At 36.3% G+C, this 20,686-nt stretch overlaps 1 protein-coding gene and 1 long non-coding RNA gene across 2 annotated transcripts; both read left to right on the top strand.

Moving 5' to 3' along the window:
- Positions 1 to 300: 300 nt before the first annotated feature.
- On the top strand, positions 301 to 19,748 carry LOC107721816 (uncharacterized). Its single transcript, XR_001637741.1, has 3 exons — positions 301 to 314; positions 6,108 to 6,113; positions 19,493 to 19,748. It is a non-coding gene; the product is annotated as an uncharacterized LOC107721816 (long non-coding RNA).
- On the top strand, positions 14,168 to 19,615 carry LOC107721815 (cell cycle control protein 50A-like). The gene is made up of 7 exons (XM_016529985.1): positions 14,168 to 14,569; positions 14,734 to 14,853; positions 16,274 to 16,381; positions 17,170 to 17,257; positions 17,345 to 17,491; positions 17,608 to 17,814; positions 18,781 to 19,615. The coding sequence occupies exons 1-7, from the start codon at positions 14,324 to 14,326 to the stop codon at positions 18,972 to 18,974; spliced, it is 1,110 nt and encodes a 369-aa protein (XP_016385471.1). The 5' UTR covers positions 14,168 to 14,323; the 3' UTR covers positions 18,975 to 19,615.
- Positions 19,749 to 20,686: the final 938 nt, after the last annotated feature.

Here is a 20,686-nt window from a genome sequence, read left to right as displayed (position 1 = left end):
CTAAAAAACTGCTGGGTTAAATATAACCCAGCGCTGGGTTAAAAAGGGACAAACCCAGCTATTGGGTTGTTTTGACCCAGCGGTTGGGTTGTTTTGACTCAAAATAACCCAACTGCTGGGTCAAAACAACCCAATAGCTGGGTTTGTCCATTTTTAACACAGCATTTTTTAGAGTGTAGATGCATAATTAATGACTAAATTAATGCTTGGTGCTTGGAATATGGTGTATGAATTGTTTGGACTACTTTCATGATCATTTTAACTCTGTAAGTAAAGCCTGACATATGAAACAATACTGAGAAATATTTTTGTTTGTTTCTTTGTTTGATTGTTTTTTGAAAAGGAACTGTTTATTGAAACTTTATACAGAATATATATTTTTTAAATGTTTGCATGCTTTTATGGACCATATAGTATAATATAATTAAAATATGGTGCTTATACTTGAGTAGGGAAAAAAAAACCACCTCAATATTATTCAGAGGCACAAACTGAGCAAATTTGATGCAGTTGCTCATATGTATATTGCCAAAAAGATGAAATTCTGATAAGATTCTGTAATGTAAATCAATGAGATCTTCATAACAGTCAAATGCGTATGAATATCATTTATAACTCTAAATCTCCCAGTAATGTCTTAATAAAATGATATCTAATAATATGTCTTAGAAAGATGATAGAATGACTAGTTTTAAAATCAAAGCTCTCTATTTAACATTTTACCATGATTTTACATGAAAAAAATGATGCACCGATTATCAAGTAAACCTAAGTGAATTCAGTCCAGCAAGTGTTCATCTGAAATATTATTAACAATATAAAAGTTACTCTTAGAGTTACGCTTTATAAATTCAGTAAAGATTTCACAGCAAAAGACATGTGAACCACGACCTGAAGGGAGATGCTTTTACAATTATACTGAAAGGTATTTTACTTGTTAAAATGTACTATCAATCATACGACAGAAGGCATGTAGTGGATTGTGTACAACAGGTTTTGCATATCAAATATGACACAGTAGGCTTTATACAGTTTAGGTGCTTTTTGTCAGTTTTGACAGTCACCATTCACTTTCACTGTTCTGAAAAGAGCAGCATGAACATTCTGCTGCACTTCTCCTTTTGTGATTTATAGAAAAGAAGGAAGTTTGAAAGGCCATCCATCTGGCTCCATTCTGGTATGTAACACCCACTTTTCCACAATCCAATGTCAAACACAATTAAAAATAATTTGAATGAAACTTGAGAGATTTCTGTTCCCCTCATACGACAGAAGGCATGTAGTGGATTGTGTACAACAGGTTTTGCATATCAAATATGACACAGTAGGCTTTATACAGTTTAGGTGCTTTTTGTCAGTTTTGACAGTCACCATTCACTTTCACTGTTCTGAAAAGAGCAGCATGAACATTCTGCTGCACTTCTCCTTTTGTGATTTATAGAAAAGAAGGAAGTTTGAAAGGCCATCCATCTGGCTCCATTCTGGTATGTAACACCAACTTTTCCACAATCCAATGTCAAACACAAATAAAAAATAATTTGAATGAAACTTGAGAGATTTCTGTTCCCCCATTAAAGGTCCATTCCACCAAAACTATGAAGTTCATAAAGAAATCTAACCCTATAGCTAATTGCAAAACAAATCAGTATCCATAAAAGAAGATTCAAATATTTCTCCTTTTGTGCTTTGAAGATGAACAAAAGTCTTAACTTACTGGTTTGGAACAGCATGATGGTGCGTAACTGATGAGTGAATTTTCATTTTTGGGTGAACTCTCCCTTTAAGAGAAAACTATGGTTCCCATCACTCCAGGCTTACAGATGGAGACTTTGCTCCTGAGATTCCCTCATTAAGTTATTAACTGGGTCGAGCTGTATTCCTTTCTCAAGGTATCTAAAGTCAGAAGTAACAAAGCAGCGCGAAAGCGATCAGAGTGGATCTAAAAATCGAAGTATTAAAGATATTTTTGATACATAATCATTAACGTTATAACCCGTCAGAAAACGTTGTCCAGTGTCTCGACCTGTTCAGTGACCAAATTTCACGCAGATCAGAGTGGATCTAAAAATCGAAGTATTAAAGATATTTTTGATACATAATCATTAACGTTAAACCGTCAGAAAACGGTGTCCAGTGTCTCGACCTGTTCAGTGACCAAATTTCACGCTGGATTTGAGTGACTGTGATTGAGCTTTGAACTAAAACAGACGCAGCAGACATGGAAAATACACATCATTAGCACTAGAGGGCATGTAATTGCTGCGTTCATCAAAAGCTTGTGATTCTTACGCATCCAGCACTCCCTTCCGTGTCACTGAGCTGCTGAGATCTGGAGGCAAATTAGCAGAAGTTATTGATTTCTCTCAGACCAATTAACCCAGACTCCCCAGAACTGACACAGATCCGCACGGATGGAGAGGATTCATTCACTCTGGGGCTCCCACCGCCATCTCCCTCCGGTTATTCACACACTGTCTCCAACATGGTATTGATTCGACGCTAATCAAGAACTTCTATAGCTTTCAGGAGAACGACACCAGAGCAATGAATTCTTCATAAAGAGACATTGATTTTATGACAAAGCAATCTTATTTTTCCTCCTGCTTTGAAAGCTTTAGCGGTATTAACGTTATCCTCCCGACGAACCCAAGTAATTAGCTTGAGAGTCTGTGAGAACCTTCTCGCTTCACTCTAGCCTGCCCAAACAAAGAGCTATACTGTTCAGAAGTTGTTGTTTTTTTCATAATAATGATTTCAATTCACCAAGAATGCATTAAACTGATTAAAAGTGAAAGTAAATACTTTTACGTTGTTGCAAAAAAAATTCTATTTCAAATAAACGCTGTTCTTTTGAACTTTTATTTATTAGATATATTATAAGATTGAACTGATTTATCATAATGATAATAATAAGAATTTTTTTCTTGAGCAGCAAATCATGTGACACTGAAGAGGAGTAATGGAGTAATGATGCTGAAAACTCAGCTTTGGCATTGCATGAATAAATTACATTTTAAAATATATTAAAACAGAACACAGTTATTTCAAATTGTAATAATATTCCACAATATTATTGATTTTACTGTTTGTTTGCCTTATTAAGCATAAGAGCCTTATTAAGCATAAGAGACTTCTTTCAAAAACATTAAAAAAAACTTACCGACCACAAACTTTTCAGTGGTACTAAAAAATATGAAAACATCATAGTTCTTCTGTTGACCACGTGAAGACAGTTCTCAGTCTCTCTACTAAAATAAGTGTCAAAATGTCAAGCTCAACCACACTTACTGTAATTACAGATGGAATCAACTGCTTCTGAACATCTTCTCAGATGTATATTTTTGTAATTTCATGTTTTTTTTTTCTAATTTGCTTTTCAGATGTGTTTCAGTGGGCTACCTTCAGGCAAGATAAAGCTTAATGCCATTTAAGATAAATGATAAAATTACTGCCTAAAGAGTGGCTAAACTTGGCATGATGTTCATTTTTCTTGTGCGTGGGTTAAGCAACTAATGCTAAATAACTAAATAAATAAACAGCACGACACTATTTTTGTTATATATTTACAGTATATAAATATTTCACTGTTATTTACAAAAAACAACCAGCATACAGAAGCCATGTGTGAAAAGCCAGCTCATGGTCCAACATTAGCAACAACAACTAAATGAAATCACTCACTGTGGTCAGTTTCTTATTGTTTTGACAAACTTTTGGCCTAAATGTAGGGTGGGATTTAAATGTATCCATTGGGAACTGATTGGATTGTGAAACACAAGCGTTCGTAGAGCCAATCTTGAGTAAGTGGAACATTGCTTCTCCTGAACCACTCCCAGCACAAAACATCAACCAAGTGGATTTTTAAGCCTAATAAATTTGCTATTGACTATTATTAAATAATGCATTCACCTGTTTAAAGATTTGCGGACTGGTATGTCTTTGTTGTACTCATTGGTTGGTTTTCTGGTGTGTACATAATGACCAAACATCTTATTACAGCTGTGCCAAGAACCTGATTGTGGGTTCATATCCTTCTCAGGGAAGACACTTTCTTCTGTCTGTGCTAGAAAGAACAACCCCACTGCCATGGCCTTCATCTGTCCCTCCACGTCTGAAGCTCTAGTGAGTTCTTCGTCGAGGTCTACAGCCAGGCATCAACTACAGGGAGTTAAAGGGGTAGTTAGAAACCCCAAAATGTCATGATTTGCTCACCCTCATGTTTTCTATTTATTTTTACAAACTGAAGGACAAGTTTAAATAATTGTCTCTGTTAACTGACAACATACCAAATACATTACCAGTTAAAAGTTTGGAATAATTCTGATTTTTTAAAATATATATTTTTAAAGAAGTCTCTTAGACTTACCATTTAATTGATGGAAAATAGTAAAAACCATTTAAAACAATTTAAAATAAGTATTTTCAATTTGAACATATTTTAAAATGTATGTATTTAAAAATTATTTTTATTATCAACATTGAAAACAGTTGTGCTGTTAATTTTTCTTTTTCTTTTTCGGAAACCGAGATACATTTTTCTCAGGATTATTAGGTGAACAGAAAGTTCCAAAGAACAGCATTTATTTGAAACAGAAATATTTTGTAACGTTACAAATGTCTTTACTGTCACTTTTGATCAATTTAATGCTTCCTTGATAAATAAAACGAATAATTTCTTACCCCAAACTTTTCAATGGCAGTGTATCACGGTTTCCACAAAATATTAAACAGCACAACTGTTTTCAACATTGATAATAATCAGAAATGTTTCTTGAGCACTAAATTAGTATATTAGAATGATTTCTGAAGGATCATGTGACACTGAAGACTGGAGCAATGGTGCAGAATTTTTTTGTTTTTACTGTATTTTTCATTAAATAAAAGCAGCCTTGCTGAGCAAAAGAGACTTCTTTCAAAAACATTAAAAAATCTTAAATTAAATATTTGGAATGAAATCTTATTCTAAACTTTTGACTGGTAGTGTACATCAGGATCAACATAATCTGGAATATTCTCTGAAGGGCAAAGCAATATGCCACTAGATCATTGTAAAGTATGATCTAATTTTTTGTTGCCGTTTTAATATCTGGCCTGTCGTTTGTCTTCATGAAGGATGTCCTGTGTCTTTTGAAGTATTCATTAAAGTTCTTATCTGTCAACTGAGACATACTGAATTGCCACTTGTCTATAGTTTTATTGATTCTTGTGTTTTTAAGAGTGAAAGTAACCGGTTCATGATCAGAAATTAAATACATGATATATTTGACGCAATGGTTACTTGATAGAAAAGAAATCAATACAGAAGTGTCATTGATGTATAGTAGAAAACATTCTCCTGCAGCGGTTCTCCAACTCTTTGCCCACTATTAAAAAATAAATAAATATATATATATATATAGTCAATAGACGCTACACATTATCAACAAATTATAATACAAATGATCAATTATCTACAAAAGACTTCACATCTGCACTTGTCCACAAATATTAGACAATTTAATTAAATAAATATTATTAATGTATTTATTATTAATATTACCTTGCCCCTCTTTGTCAGCTCTAGTAAAACAGCAGAATGATTTGTTAGGCTGACCAATGGCAGACAGGCAATTCATTTCAGAAACCTGTTTGAAAACAATAATTATTTTTAAAATAATGCTGAATAAAGAAATCACACATTATTTTTGCCCTTTTTTGGCATTTGGTAGTTTATTTAAATATAAAATAATAATTGTAATATACATAGTAGTATATATTTAAGTATAGGTAATTATATATATAATATTTATTTTTAAATATTACATTTTAATATATATATATTATAATTATTTCATATACACTATACCGGTCAAAAGTTCAAAATAATTTATTTCATTTTAATTAATTTATTTGATTATAATTACTGTAAAAGAGTAATATTGTGACATATTATTTCAATAAAAAAAAAACTTGCTACGTGTACTGCATTAAGCTAACTGAGACTTGTCATAGCACTTGGATGTCATTGCTCTTTTGTTGATTTTGATTGCTTCCATTGTCCGCATTTGTAAGTCGCTTTGGATAAAAGCGTCTGCTAAATGACTAAATGTAAATGTAAATTATTCCAGTCTTCAGTGTCACATGATCCTTCAGAAAGTTCTGTTATCGGTCATTTTTATCTTATAGGTATCAGTTGTTTTTTTATATCAGATTCCCTGAACAAAATCTCACCTCTGCTATAATTGGTCAAAAATATTACATCTAAAATCTAAAAGTTCAGAAACTGTCCTCTTGAAAACTGGTCTAAGAAAAGAGTGATACAGAAGTTAAAGCAGCAGGGAGGCTGAGCGAAGGCAAACTCGCTCTCAATAATCTATGACTCTGTCTCTGCCCTCAGGGTTAATCCATCACTCACAGGGAGGTTAATGAAAGATGGCACATCATGGAAGTCCGTCATCATGTGGATGGCTGATCAGGGTAGCAAGGACACTGCAGGCTGGGATATTTTTGAAGGCAGGCCACGTCCTGGCTGACTCATCATTTTCCCAGTGAATTCTAAGACATAGGGACCTTTTATGCTGTGAGGCCATCTGCTTGGCCGTGTAGCCGAAAAGAGTGGGTGCAGACGCCCACCAGAGTGACCTTACGGAGCAACGCGGCCAGATGGATCTCAGGGGAGGCATACCGACACCGGTGCACCCAAGATTAGTCGGCATCAGATTGCCGTGGCCATTCATATGACAGTTTGTGTGGTAAATATATTTGCAGAGGCTTGTCATTGCCTGCTGTCAGATTTGACCTTTGTGTCTTTCGCTCCTAAGGTCAAAACAAATCACTTTCTTTAGTTTGAGCTGTGATGCCACCAGCTTTTGTCCCTTTGATGGTTAAACAGCTTGTTTTTAACCTCTTAATCTCATCAGGGCTCAGAACATCTCTCTACGTATATTTTATAAGCTGTTTAGATTGAGGCAGCCCTTTTATGGTTAAAAATTATTTAAAAAAACAATATTTAAGAATATTTGCACACATAGACCTTGGGTGTTCAAGAGCAATTGAAGTTTTTTTTAAATTATTATTACACATAAGATTTTAAATGACCAGATTTCAGCCTGAATAAATGAATTAATATAATTACTATAAATTAATTAATAACACGGGTGTACTGTAAAAACAAGAAATCTGTCCTTATTTTTGACACTGGAAAGATATGCAAAATGCATGCTGGTTTTCATAAAGAAGCATAGCCATAAACAGACAAACAAAGTAGCATACATAAAGTACACACTCGCAAACAAGCATAAAGACATTCAAAAACAAAAGGCCATGTGTCATAAATTATACTTACACACATCAGATGAGGGAGGGAGGGAGGCACTGCAAACATTTTCATTACTCAAGTAAATTGATGTAGGCTATCAGATGGTAACAACATGGTGAAAGTTAAAAAGTGTCCAAAAGTGAAAACATGGTGCCATTTTTGTGTTCTGTTTTTGTTTTGATGCACTTTTGGTCATTCACTGCAGTAGAGTCGTTCACTAGCGTGCAAGTGTTGAGTTTAAAATACTTTCTTTATCGTTGGCAAACGACTTTGCAAGTTGTTTCAGTTGATTATAAATAATATCCACTTCTAGCGCCTTTTTGTTATCTGAATTCTAAATGATGGAGTGTGAAACCGCTCCAAAAAAAACGTGTGACTCAGTGCTGTCCGAATGATTCAGACTGAATCGCGCACCGATTCAGACTGTTTTGTTAGGCCACTTCACCAATTCATGAAGAAGAACTGACTCAAAAGAGTGATTTGTAGGATGTTGCGAGACTCTTGACTGTACACGTGACGTTGCATGTAACACATATTTCAGCTGATTAGGTAAAATATCACTTCACTCACCGTCTATTGTGTTATCTGTGTTCTACAGCATCTTGTGAATCGGCTCTTAATGATTCATGAGCTCTATCCGAATGTGTGATAGCCGCCGTTTTTAGCAGGATCATATGACCCCTTTAAATGCTACGGGGACACAAGACTTAAAGGGGTGGTTGATTGCGATTTCACTTTTTAAATGTTAGTTAGTGTGTAATGTTGCTGTTTGAGCATAAACAATATCTGCAAAGTTGCGACGCTGAAAGTTCAATGCAAACAGAGATATCGTCTTTTAAAATGCTGGCAGTTTAATGCCTACAAAAACGGCTGGTCGGGACTACAACGAGCTACTTCCCGGGTTCGTTACATCACAAACCCAGAAATTTACATAAACCCCGCCCCCGGGAACATGCAAAAAAAAAAGGGGGCGGGGCCATGTGCAGCTTTAGAGAAGTTCCCGGACAACGTGCAGTACACGGTTAACGAATCACAACAAACTGGGCCAGCTAACCAATCTGAGCCCATTGCCTATTTCTGAGGGAGTCACAGAAACAGGAAGTCAACCGGCTGTTCAAATGACAATGGAGACAGCGGCTTACAATAAAGGTAAAATATATTAAAAACAAGGCGTTTTTTTTTTAAATAAAGCATAAAGACATGTTACACTGCACCCCATAAACACAATCAAGCCAAGAAAAAAAGTCAACCACCCCTTTAATGTTTTTGTCTTGTCGCTCAGGCCGGGACAAGGCATCACAGTGGTAAGGGCCGTAACATTTCTGTCACACGCTTGAGGTATTCAGCCAATCACAAAGCACTGGATAGCTGGCCAATCACAGCACACCTTGCTGTTCAGAATGATGAGCTTTGTAAAAATTGCTTTTCAGAAAGGCGGGGCATAGAGGAGAAACAATAATGTACAGTATGTGGAAAACAATGTGTTTTTTGAACCTTAAACCGCATAAACACATTTCATTACACCAAATACACAAAATAATGTTCTTTTTAGCAACATCATATGACCCCTTTTGTTAACGACTAGTTTCATCCTACTCAAAATAATGATTAATTCGATGTTGTGATACTCTCTCACAAAATTCACAACCTGTGCGCGTCGTTAATGAAAATCTTCGTCGTTTGCAAACAATTGAATGTTGTTTCTGTTGATTAGGTGAACATTACCTTCATCCAGCTCTCATTTTGTTCCCTGAGTTTTGAAGGTGAGAAACTGCCCCGTGACCTCTGTGCAAATGACTCATGAATCGCGATTCAAATTCAAACGACTCAAACGAGTTACTTTATCCGATACTGTTTCGGTCAGAAAACCTTTACCTGTACACGGGCTGACGTTAAATTGATGAAAGATGAAGATGAAAATCTTCATCGATGGCAAACGATAGAACTTATGTTGATTCAGTTAAAGTACATATTCAGTTCAGCGCTCGTTTTGTTCCCTGCGTTCTTGAAGCATAGTAAATGCTCCTAATGATTCAGAATCGTGAACCGATCGTCGACTCAGACAAGTGATTCATTCACAAAGGTAAACTGTCGACAGAAAATAGCCTACATTGATTACTGAAATACTGTGAGGAGAAACTGTTTGTCAGGTTGATACTCTTCTTTGCCAGATTTTATTTGTAAGAATTTTAAATAAATTTTTCTAATGCTCTCATAAAGTGATTCAATTGCTCACTGCAGTGTACTTGAAAGACGAAAAAACACCACTTGGAATTCGTGTAATGGCCTCTGAAGAGGCTAAGATGGATCTGTTGGTGTCCACCCAAATACTCCACAACAGATGGATCCATTATCCTCCAGATTCTGGAGCTCAGGATCTTTCTTATTGCTCTATCACTTATCTTATGCTTAAAGATGTTTGTTCACCAGCTGTGACATTGGGCCTCATTTTTAAAGGCATTATCTGAAATTCAGCCTAACACACTACAAATGTTGGAGTCATGATTCATGTACATAATCGGCAATGTTGTAAAAAAATAATACTGGTGTTGGCACCTGAATCATTCATAATTAGACTTTAAAGGGGGAGCATGTACCACAGTATTTAGGTTTACAGATTTGCTTTCCTGTTCCTCTTTTTCAAGAGTCATTGGAAATCATTGACTGAATAGCTTCTCACCAACAGTTCTTGTTTTATTAGCATATTTCTTTCAGGCCCTGTCAGCATCCAGGCCCCTTGCTGTCTGTTTGTGTCTCTCTTGGCCAAGCAGCTTATGGTGTCTCCAGCTACAAGCGGTTGATTAATCGTGGTGGTTTAGCATTTCAATATCTCCTGCTGAGAAAGCAGAAAAGTTGTGAGGAAAAGAAGAGACGGAAGTGTTTCCATGCTGGATTGCGTAGCACGCTTCATTGCAGCTCTGCAGAGGCATGTAAGATTTCAAACTGGTTTGGAAAAGTCGGATTTCCAGACTTCAGTTCCCTTCTCTGAACCAGGTGAGGAACAAGCAGCTTCTTTGCCCCTCCATGAATGCATCCATATAAAAGTTTTAAGTCATCTCCATCATTATATGATCTGTTCCTGTGAGGAAGCAAGACATCGACATGCAGGATTGGAACTTGATGAGCTTTAAAGTTTTAATTTAAGAGAATATTTACATTAACAAGAAGTAAGAGTTTACAACTAGATTTGCATTTCCTGGAGGAAAGGAAGGGTATTTTCTGATGTCATGACACTCATTATGCATCTCTGTTGCTGTGTATGAGAATCAAATAACACAGCATCATTTTCGCAGTGTATACACCGTCATATGGTACAGCAGATGTTAAAAAGATACACTACCAGCCAAAAGTTTGGAATAATTAAGATTTATCTCTTATGCTCACAAATGCTGCATTTACAGTCATTGATAAAAATTACAACAGTAATATTGTGAAATATTATTACAATTTAAAATAAAAAACTATCTTCTATTTTAATATATTTTAAAATGCAATTTATTCCTGTGATGTACAGCTGAATTTCCAGCCGTCTTCAGTGTCACATGATCCTTCAGAATTCATTCAGAAAAACTTAAATCATAGATTCAGAGATCATAAAACTCTTAATTATTCCAAACTATTGTACAGTATATAATAATAATAAAACAACAATAATATGCAATTATTATAGTATACAATAATGCCACTTTCACAGTTTAATCTAATCTAATTTAAAGTTTATTAAAACCAAATTAAGCAATATATAGTTTCCGTTCTTGAACTTTAACGGCTGATATTTAGTCCAACATCACTCCGCTTGTCTGTGCACGCTCCAGAAAAGGTTACATGTTATGCCAGTAGATGGGTGAGTCAATGAATCATTCACTCAACCGATTTGTTCAAACACACTGATTCATTCAGGAGCGAAACACCACTTTCTGTAGCTCAGTGACTGGCTATCCAGTCCGCTGTAGTTTCGATTGGAATTGTTTTTGTTTTTTTTGGATGGAGCAAAAACACACAAAGAAACTAGCTGCTGATATTTGCAGTAACAGACTTCTACTAAATAAATTTTGAGTAGATCATGAACATTAAGCAGCTCGAGAAGAAGAAAATGATGAAGACGTTTTGAGGAATAGTCTATGCTGTGCTGAAATATGTGACTGGTCAAGATTCTTTGCAATAATTATTAAAAAAAAGAATGAAATGTCAAAGTCTTAAGAGTCTGTACTTTCTAAGACAGAGGGACTTTGACTCATTTTGAAATACAGCCCATCAGGCATCACCCTCTTTTTGTTAGACTCATATCCATTAACACAGTGTGTCCAATTTCTCAAAATATTAATACAACAGAAGATTTTTTCCATAATGGAATTTTACACTCGCACTGAATTTTCAGCTTAGGCTAAACAAACAGCAGAAGCCTCGCAGCAGCATAAGATACTTCACTGAAAGATACACCACCAGGGAACCAAACAGGATTTTCCACATGGGACCTAAAAGAGATTATTTTATCATCTAGCTTGTTCAGCACTCTCCAAATCGTTGTTAACCCTTAACTGTGTGGAGGCGATCAATATGACATAGATCCATATATATATATAAAATATGTATCTGACTGATGACTGATTATTTATATGAGTATAAAGCCCATTTGCAGGTTTAAAGCTAGCGTGATGCGCAATATACTGGTATTAGTTTTTGGCCACTATGCATATATATGTCTATAACTCAATTCCTCATGTTCAAGGACTCATGAAAGATCATCAGGTCAGATCTTTGTTAACTGTGCAAGACTAAACATGCTGTTTGCTAAAGAGAAGCCGCATAGAACATGCAAACGACAACTTAAGAAAAAGAAGATGATATACCTAGAATAATTTGCATTGATATTTGTGAATAAGAGTCAGGTTCATACAAAAAAAAAATGACACGGTTTCAGGATCTCAGTAAAGCAGTGTCTTGAGGCTGTCCACAGCAAAGCTGAACAAGACAGCTAAATGACCCAAAAGGTTGGAGGGAAGCACTCAAATAAAACCCAGCCAAGTTTGTGCAGTAATGTGAGGAGCTGAATGGCAGGATGGCAGTTCAGACAGATAATATAAAGTTAGCCAGCTTTTTGGACTGAGCAATCAAAGAGGCACAAAAGTAAAGCTCAGAAGTAAAAAAAATAAAAATAAAAAAGGACCTTAGGGATGAAGTAAGCAGAGGCATGTTGCAAAAACTCAGAACTTAAAGCTGAGCAATGAGCCTTTGAAAAAGAGCGGAGGACAAAGATCAATAAAGAAAGAAATCACAAAGTCAGAGACACACTGCATAAATCCAAAAAGGAAGTTAATGGATAAAAAGAAATGGTAGGTTGACAAACTATAAAAGAGCATGTTAGACCTTGAGAAAATACATTGGGATTTTTTAAGGTGAGCAAGTCTGAAGCTCTACACCTGCATGATAAAGAACTTGGAAGTTTTAGTGGAAAGAGGCTTGTCAGAAGCACAGCTTTAATAAAATACTGCTAGTTTAGTCCCTCACACCTGTTCTGAGAAAACCTGCTACTGCTTCAGTCTGGTACTGCTTTGGTGTCTTGCACCATCTTGTGGTTCAAATGGTGCATCTGAATCTTCCAAATGGTGACTATGAATTGAACCACATAGCCTACAGAAAATGCAAATAGTTTAGCTTATTTAAAAAAAAAAAGATATTTAATTTTATTCAATGTCCATACTTGTGTAACAAATATGTTCAGGGTATGATCAAATATATTCTAAAATTAGTTATAAATCTTACATTTCAAGAGAAAAAGAATCACAGATGCTGGTCGAACATTGCATTAAAGTAAAAAAGAGACTTATTAAACCATAGAATAATGGCATACCAGTCATCAGTAAACACATCAGTCATCACTTAAAAAAGCAGTAATGCTTTACATTTGTACAGAACCTACATTTTTGATTTCCAAACTTAACTGCTTAAAATTGATTTTGCTTTTTGCTTTTTCCTTTTCTAACCACATGGTGCAAATTTTCCTGTAGCATTATAGGCCCTACACACCCTGCTGGAGAACAAAACCGTTTTTTCACCATACACACACACACACACACATAATAAAGCAAAATTATAGTTTGTAACAGATATTGGATTGTTATAAAATAAAATATCTGATCCTTCTACTAATTCTTTTTAATGAACATAACTGTGCTGTTGTGTCATGTGGTACGACGCCTGCCAGATGCCTGTGTGATTCATTTTAACGAATTGGTTCGTTTCAGTGAACAGGTTAAAATGATTCACCGGTTCATTTGAGTCATCATGTTCATCATGGTAACAAACATGTTTAAAAACTATCACTATGGTCAAGTAAGTTATCCATAGTGACTGTAGTAGTATTTATTGTAAACTAATGTGTTCCAGCTGTCATGATAAAATATGATAAAACAAACTGAAGCTTCTTATAAAATCACCAAGCAGCTGCCATTACTGAATTTCGGAGTTTACAAAATATGGGGATGTCAAGGTTAACATATTAATTAAAGTCAATAACTGTATATAAGCTCAATCATTTTTAACACATTCACAACATATAATATTGCTTTTTTATTCTGCATTAAAAAACTTTCTAAAGTCGGAGATCACCACTTTCAGTTATTATAAATTATTATGAAACTGTCAAAACACAGAGTAAATATTTTGGTAACATAATAATAATACAGATTAAACACAGAACATACGTACGTATAATGCGATAAAAAAAAAACGCTCACTAACAAGGCTACCACAGCACAGTGATTCAAAAACGCTTCGCGATTCAGTTCGACTTAATCAAAGGAACCGGTTCATATACATGATTCGCGAAACAGACAACACTAGCTGAGCCTGACACTTCCTGTAGCACCGCCTCACACAAAACAAGCAACTTTCCAAAGAAGGCCGCTGTGAAGACAAACTACTGCAGCGGACATATAAAATACATTTATATTGATTACCCGTCTATAATCGAGAGATTGTGCGTTTTAATACAAGTACAGAGGCTGTGAGCTGGTAATTACAGCAATGATGGCGTCCAGCTACAGCGCGAAAGAGGAAGACGGTCATCACTCCGGATCCGCGGGGCTCGGCGGAGCCGCCATCCGGACTAGAAAGCCCGACAACACCGCCTTCAAACAGCAGCGGCTACCGGCCTGGCAGCCCATCCTGACCGCGGGGACCGTGCTGCCCGCCTTCTTCATCATCGGCCTCATCTTCATCCCGATAGGAATCGGCCTCTACGTGACGTCCAATAACATCAAAGAGTTCGAGGTTTGAGTCTGTTGCGCTGTGTGTGTTGTTTAATGTCATTTTACTAACAAATACACAGTGGACACACGTCTACTGTTCGCTCGGACTTTCCTTGCGTGTTAACCTGGGCGCAAGTGTTATGTAACCGCGTGTTAAGCATATATGTGTGTTTGTCTGGTTTACAGATTGATTATACCGGGACTGACATGTCCAGTCCATGTTTTAACTGCTCTCAAAGCTTCAGCTGGAACAGCACGACTCCTTGCAGATGTGTCCTGTTCTTCTCTCTAGACCAGCCTTTCGAAGTGAGTGTTTATGATCTGACCAGTGTGTTGCATTCCTGTTAAAGGATAGTTTAGCCGAAGTAAATATTGTCATTTACTCTCACTCGTGATGCTCCAAACCCACGTGACTTAAAGGGTTAGTTCACCCAAAAATGAAAATTAGCCCATAAATTACTCATTCTCAAGTCATCCTATAGGTGTATATGACTTTCTTCTTTCAGACGAATCCAGTCGGAGTTATATTAAAAATTGTCTTTGATCTTTCAAGCTGTTTCATGGCACTAAGAAAAATATATGTTTAGCGTTATATGCAGGACCGGATTTACCTCTTATTGTGACATATATGCAAAATAAGTTTTGGGCCCCACTTCCCTATTAATATATAATATTACTACCCTAGTAAACACTAAACTGTAAAATATTTAGTGACCAGTGGAAACCGTTGTACTCTATCGCAATAAGCGCAAAGTTGAATAGATCGAATAGTTCTTAATTAGTTTGAGAACGGAGAAGGACCGTTCCACTAAAGGATTAGTTCACTTCCAGAATAAAAAACTCCTGATAATTTACTCACCCCCATGTCATCCAAGATGTTCATGTCTTTCTTTCTTCAGTTGCAAAGAAATTAAGATTTTTGAGGAAAACATTCCAGGATTTTTTTTTCCATATAACGGACTTCAATGGGGATCAACGGGTTGAAGGTCCAAATTGCTGTTTCAATGCAGCTTCAAAGGGCTCTACACGATCCCAGCCCAGGAATAAGGGTCTTATCTAGCGAAACGATTGGCCATTTTCTTAAAAAAAAATAAATAATTTTTTTTACTTTTTTACCACAAATGCTTGTCTTGCACTAGCTGGACCTCGCGCATGACGTAATCACGTTGGAAAGGTCACGCGCGGTTAGCTCTTCGTCTGTGTACTCCGGTTCAAAAGGTTGGGTAGGGCGAACAACTCCATCTCATTTTCTCCTCCAACTTCAAAATTGTCCGACTTCGTGACCTTTCCATCGTGATTACGTAATGCGTGAAGTCGAGCTAGCAGCTTCAAAGGGCTCTACACGATCCCAGCCCAGGAATAAGGGTCTTATCTAGCGAAACGATTGGCCATTTTCTTAAAAAAAAATAAATAATTTTTTTTACTTTTTTACCACAAATGCTTGTCTTGCACTAGCTGGACCTCGCGCATGACGTAATCACGTTGGAAAGGTCACGCGCGGTTAGCTCTTCGTCTGTGTACTCTCAATCAAAAGGTTGGGTAGGGCGAACAACTCCATCTCATTTTCTCCTCCAACTTCAAAATTGTCCGACTTCGTTGACTTCGTGACCTTTCCATCGTGATTACGTAATGCGTGAAGTCGAGCTAGTGCAAGACTTTTTCTTTATTTTTAGAAAGGATATTTGATCATAACAGTGCCAGTTCATGACTCTAACTTTGTCTTCAGAGTAATGTCTTCATGTACTATGGCCTCTCAAATTTCTACCAAAACCATCGGAGGTATGTGAAGTCCAGAGATGACAGCCAGCTCAATGGAGACGAGCGCTCACTTAAGGTTCTGCACATCTATCTATCTATCTATCTATCTATCTATCTGTCTGTCTGTCTGTCTGTCTGTCTGTATGCATGCTATCTATATCTGTAAACTATAAACTGAACTCTATCTGTCTGTCTGTCTGTGTCTGTATGCATGCTATCTATATCTGTAAAATATAAATTGAACTCTATCTATCTGTCTGTGTCTGTCTGTCTGTCTGTATGCTATCTATATCTGTAAACTATAAACTGAACTCTGTCTGTCTGTCTGCTATCTATATCTGTAAACTATAAACTGAACTCTGTCTGTCTGTCTGCTATCTATATCTGTAAACTATAAACTGAACTCTATCTGTCTGTCTGTCTGTCTATCTATCTAGACAGAGCAACAATCTATCAGTAAGACAGAGTATCCCAGTGTATTGACAGCTGTAGTGTTAATGGCGAAGCAACTAGAAACTAAATAGTTCAGCTGATTTTGAGCTCAGCTGTCTGACGTGTTTGACAGCATAGTATGCTCCGCCAGCGCGAACACGTCTGTCAACACAACATCAACAACTGGGTTTGGCAACATGGACTCAGAAACATCTCGACACGTATTATAGTGGAGCCCTGTCAATCACCGACAGTCATTGTCACGTTTAATGAACTTTAAACTGAGTGACATTGCAATAGCCGTCACCATTTTTTTTGTCATGTTACAATAGGTCTGCTGCTTCCTGAGTACAAGAAATACTTAATGCTTGATTTGAAGCTATACATTTGCATGTTATTGAATTAAGTTAAAAGAATATTGTTATATTTCAGGAGCCAAGCAAAGAATGTGAGCCGTACCGCACTAATGAAAACAAGCCTATAGCCCCGTGTGGAGCCATTGCTAACAGCATGTTTAATGGTAAGACCTGGATCTGAATACTTGCCATCGTAAGACTGTTTCCTCAGGAGTTTTAATATTGCTTGTCTCCTTCACTCTTTGCTTCAGATACATTGGACTTGTTTTACATTGATCCCAATGGAACAAAAACCCAAATTCCATTGATGAAAAAAGGGATTGCATGGTGGACGGACAAACATGTGAAGTTCAGGAACCCTGGTGGCAGTAACCCGAATCTTACTGCTGTTTTTATAGGTAAAATATATATACCTGTATATAATTCTATAGAGAGGATTATATGTACTCTGTTGCATTAGCATTTTTTTTTTTTTTTTTTCGTATCTCTAACTAAAACACTCCTCATCTTCCAGAAACAGCGAAGCCGGTCAACTGGCGCAAGCCTGTTTATGAGCTGGACACTGACCCAGAAAACAACGGCTTCATAAATGAGGATTTCATAGTGTGGATGCGCACGGCTGCTCTGCCCACCTTCAGAAAGCTCTACCGCATCATTCAGAAGAAGAACAACATGGCACCCACGCTTCCCAGAGGCAACTACAGCCTGGAAGTCACCTACAGTATCCTTGCATTGCATACCTTTAAAACATAAAGCTCCGCAGAGAGCGATAGTTCACAGTGTGCTTTTTGGAACGTTCTGAAATTATACACCGATACCATTTCATTCTAAAAATGTATTAAATTAGAAAAAATTTAAAATGAAGGATTTTCACTAGTGGTCTTTGACTTTAAGTATACGCTACAGTTCAAAAGTTCAGGGTCAGAACGATTTTTCTTTAGACAGAAATATTACAGCAAAGGCGCATTAAATTGATCAAAAGTGACAGTAAAGACAATTTTAATGGTACAAAAGATTTCTGTTTTAATAAATTTTCCTAAAAAAAAAAAAACTATCACAGTTTCTACAAAAATATGAAGCAGCACATCCGTTTCAATGTTGATATTAAAACAAAATGTTTTTTAAGCACCAGATCAGCTGTTGTAATGGAATCATCTATGGAATCATAACTGCTTTTGTTGACTACTAGTAGAGGTAAACTAACAATGTCAGAATCTAGTTAAAATGGTCAAGTCATGTTGACCATAGACTGTTTTTATTTTTTATTAAATCAACTACTAAATGAAGGAATACTGATATTAGATTACCTTTATATGTACCAATATAACAATACAAAGTATTTACCTGTCTGTATTTACCTATATTTATCTTTATTAAACATTTTTAACTGCACAGGAACTTCATGAACAGTGATCAGTGATACTGTTGTTTTATGCGTTTGAACTTATTTATTACAACCGTAAAAGAAAGAAAGAAACGATTAATTAACTGATAGAAATAAATGAATAACTTGAAGATTACATTTTTTTAATGATTAAATCAGCATCAAAATCATTATAAAATGTATTGTGCAGTTCTAAAACTCAATTTACAGAGAATCCATTCAGTAAAAAAAAAAAACACTGGATGATTGTATATATTATATATTTCTGAATTGATATTATTTCCTCAACCGCTTGCCCCTCAGACTACCCCGTGCGCAGCTTTGAAGGCCGGAAGCGTATGATCCTCAGCGCCATCTCCTGGATGGGAGGGAAAAACCCCTTTCTGGGCATCGCCTACATAACCGTGGGCTCCATCTGCTTCTTCCTCGGCGTGGTGCTCCTCTTCATTCATCACAAATACGGAAACCGCAACAACAGCTCTGATATTCCCAATTAAGATTGTGGAGTGCATGCGTTCTGATGGACACAGTGTTTGTGTCTGTGCGCTTGAGTAGCATGCTTCGATTGGAGTTTTAAAGGTGCAAGAGCATTTGACCACTTGATGTTCTGTTTATTTATTTATTCCACTTCAAAGTTTTATTTTATAATTTTATTTTTTTTTTTCTGATGATGGTTGATGGTTCATTTCAAGCATGTTTTGACCATCGATATGCACGTATGTCTGAGGCTGAGGTTAGTGTGATATTATAACATCCAGGATAAAGACCAAGTTGTATAAAGTACAGTGAATTAATGTATATTTGTATTTCATTGAAATGGTTTTACTTTTGGCCAAAACTAATGTTTAAACAGGGCAGCATAATATGACTATGTTTAACAGTTTAATGTACAAAGAATAATTTCACTTTTCCTCGAGGTTCATAAAGGCGAATATTGTGGCTCTGTTTACTTCCAAACTTCATTGTGATGCCAGATTATGGTAGGGATCAATAACAATTACCACTAAACTGTAAGGATGCTTGTGCTCTTTAAAGAAGCTTTGCTGTGTGTAATTCATGGCTTGCAAGGACCAAACGTTTCATTCTGTGTCTATTTAATTGAAACTGTCTCGGGCTCATTTTTGCTGTCATGTCTTTTTTTTAAGTGTTTAAGCATGTCTGCCTCTAACAAATAAGCACTTTAGAATGTGACAAGCCATACATTTTTTGGCCAGTTTTTAGGAGTGCGTGTTTTGTTGTTGGGTCAATAAAATGTCTAATTGCTGAACTTACCGAGATTATTCTCATTATTGTGTCGAAGTATCTTTTCAGCAGCAGGGGGCGATACCAAAGACAATGCTAAAAGACAAAATTAGCATGTTAAAAAGTTTTGATCCTGTATTGCACTGTTTCTCAACCCTGGTCCTGAGCGCCCCCCAACACTGCACATTTTGTATGTCTCCCTTATCAGACACCCATTTCAGGTCCTGGAGTTTCTTTTAATGAGCTAATGAGTTGAATCAGGTGTTTGATTAGGGAGACACACAAAATGTGCAGTTCTGGGGGGCGCCCAGGACCAGGGTTGAGAAACTGCTGTATTGGATTGATGTATTTCCTATTGAAACAGGAAGTTTAGATGGGACACATGGGCTCTCTTTTTATGTTTTTAAAGAAGCAGTTGGCTTCACAGTCTTAAACCATGGTTTGCTACACTAAAACAACAATTTCAAAAGTGTAGTTCACCCCAAAGTAGCTCACCATCATGCTATTTTAATTTTTGTTGTCCAATGAAAAATAGTGTACAGGTTTGAAACATTTACATTACATTTAGTCATTTAGCAGATGCTTTTATCCAAAGCGACTTACAAATGAGGACAATAAAAGCAGTCAAAACTAACAAAAGAGCAACAATATATAAGTGCAAATGACAAGTCTCGGTTAGCCTAACGCAGTACACGTAGCAAGGTGTGTATATATATATATATATTATACACACACACACACACAAAGAAAAACAAGTAGATAGAATAGACAAAGTAGAAAGCTAGTGTTTGTTTAAAAAAATAAATAAATATAGAATTAAAATAGAATAGAAAGTGTTAGAGTTAGAGGGTCAAATAAAGGTGGAACAGATGTGTTTTTAGTCGTTTCTTGAAGATGGGTAAGGACTCAGCTGCTCGGATTGATTTGGGCAGATCATTCCCCCTGGAGCGAACAGTTAATGAAAAAG

Source organism: Sinocyclocheilus rhinocerous, unplaced genomic scaffold (assembly GCF_001515625.1).
Source record: "Sinocyclocheilus rhinocerous isolate Xijiao unplaced genomic scaffold, SAMN03320098_v1.1 scaffold4561, whole genome shotgun sequence".
Taxonomy (NCBI): Eukaryota; Metazoa; Chordata; class Actinopteri; order Cypriniformes; family Cyprinidae; genus Sinocyclocheilus; species Sinocyclocheilus rhinocerous.
Note: the sequence above shows the minus strand (reverse complement) of the source record. Positions and strands in the feature narration are given on the sequence as shown.

Coding starts and splice junctions, on each gene's coding strand:
- LOC107721815 (XM_016529985.1), top strand. CDS start 14,324: ATGATGGCGTCCAGCTACAGCGCGAAAGAGGAAGACGGTCATCACTCC. Junction 14,570..14,733: donor ATAACATCAAAGAGTTCGAG/GTTTGAGTCTGT, acceptor TCTGGTTTACAG/ATTGATTATACCGGGACTGA. Junction 14,854..16,273: donor CTCTAGACCAGCCTTTCGAA/GTGAGTGTTTAT, acceptor CTTTGTCTTCAG/AGTAATGTCTTCATGTACTA.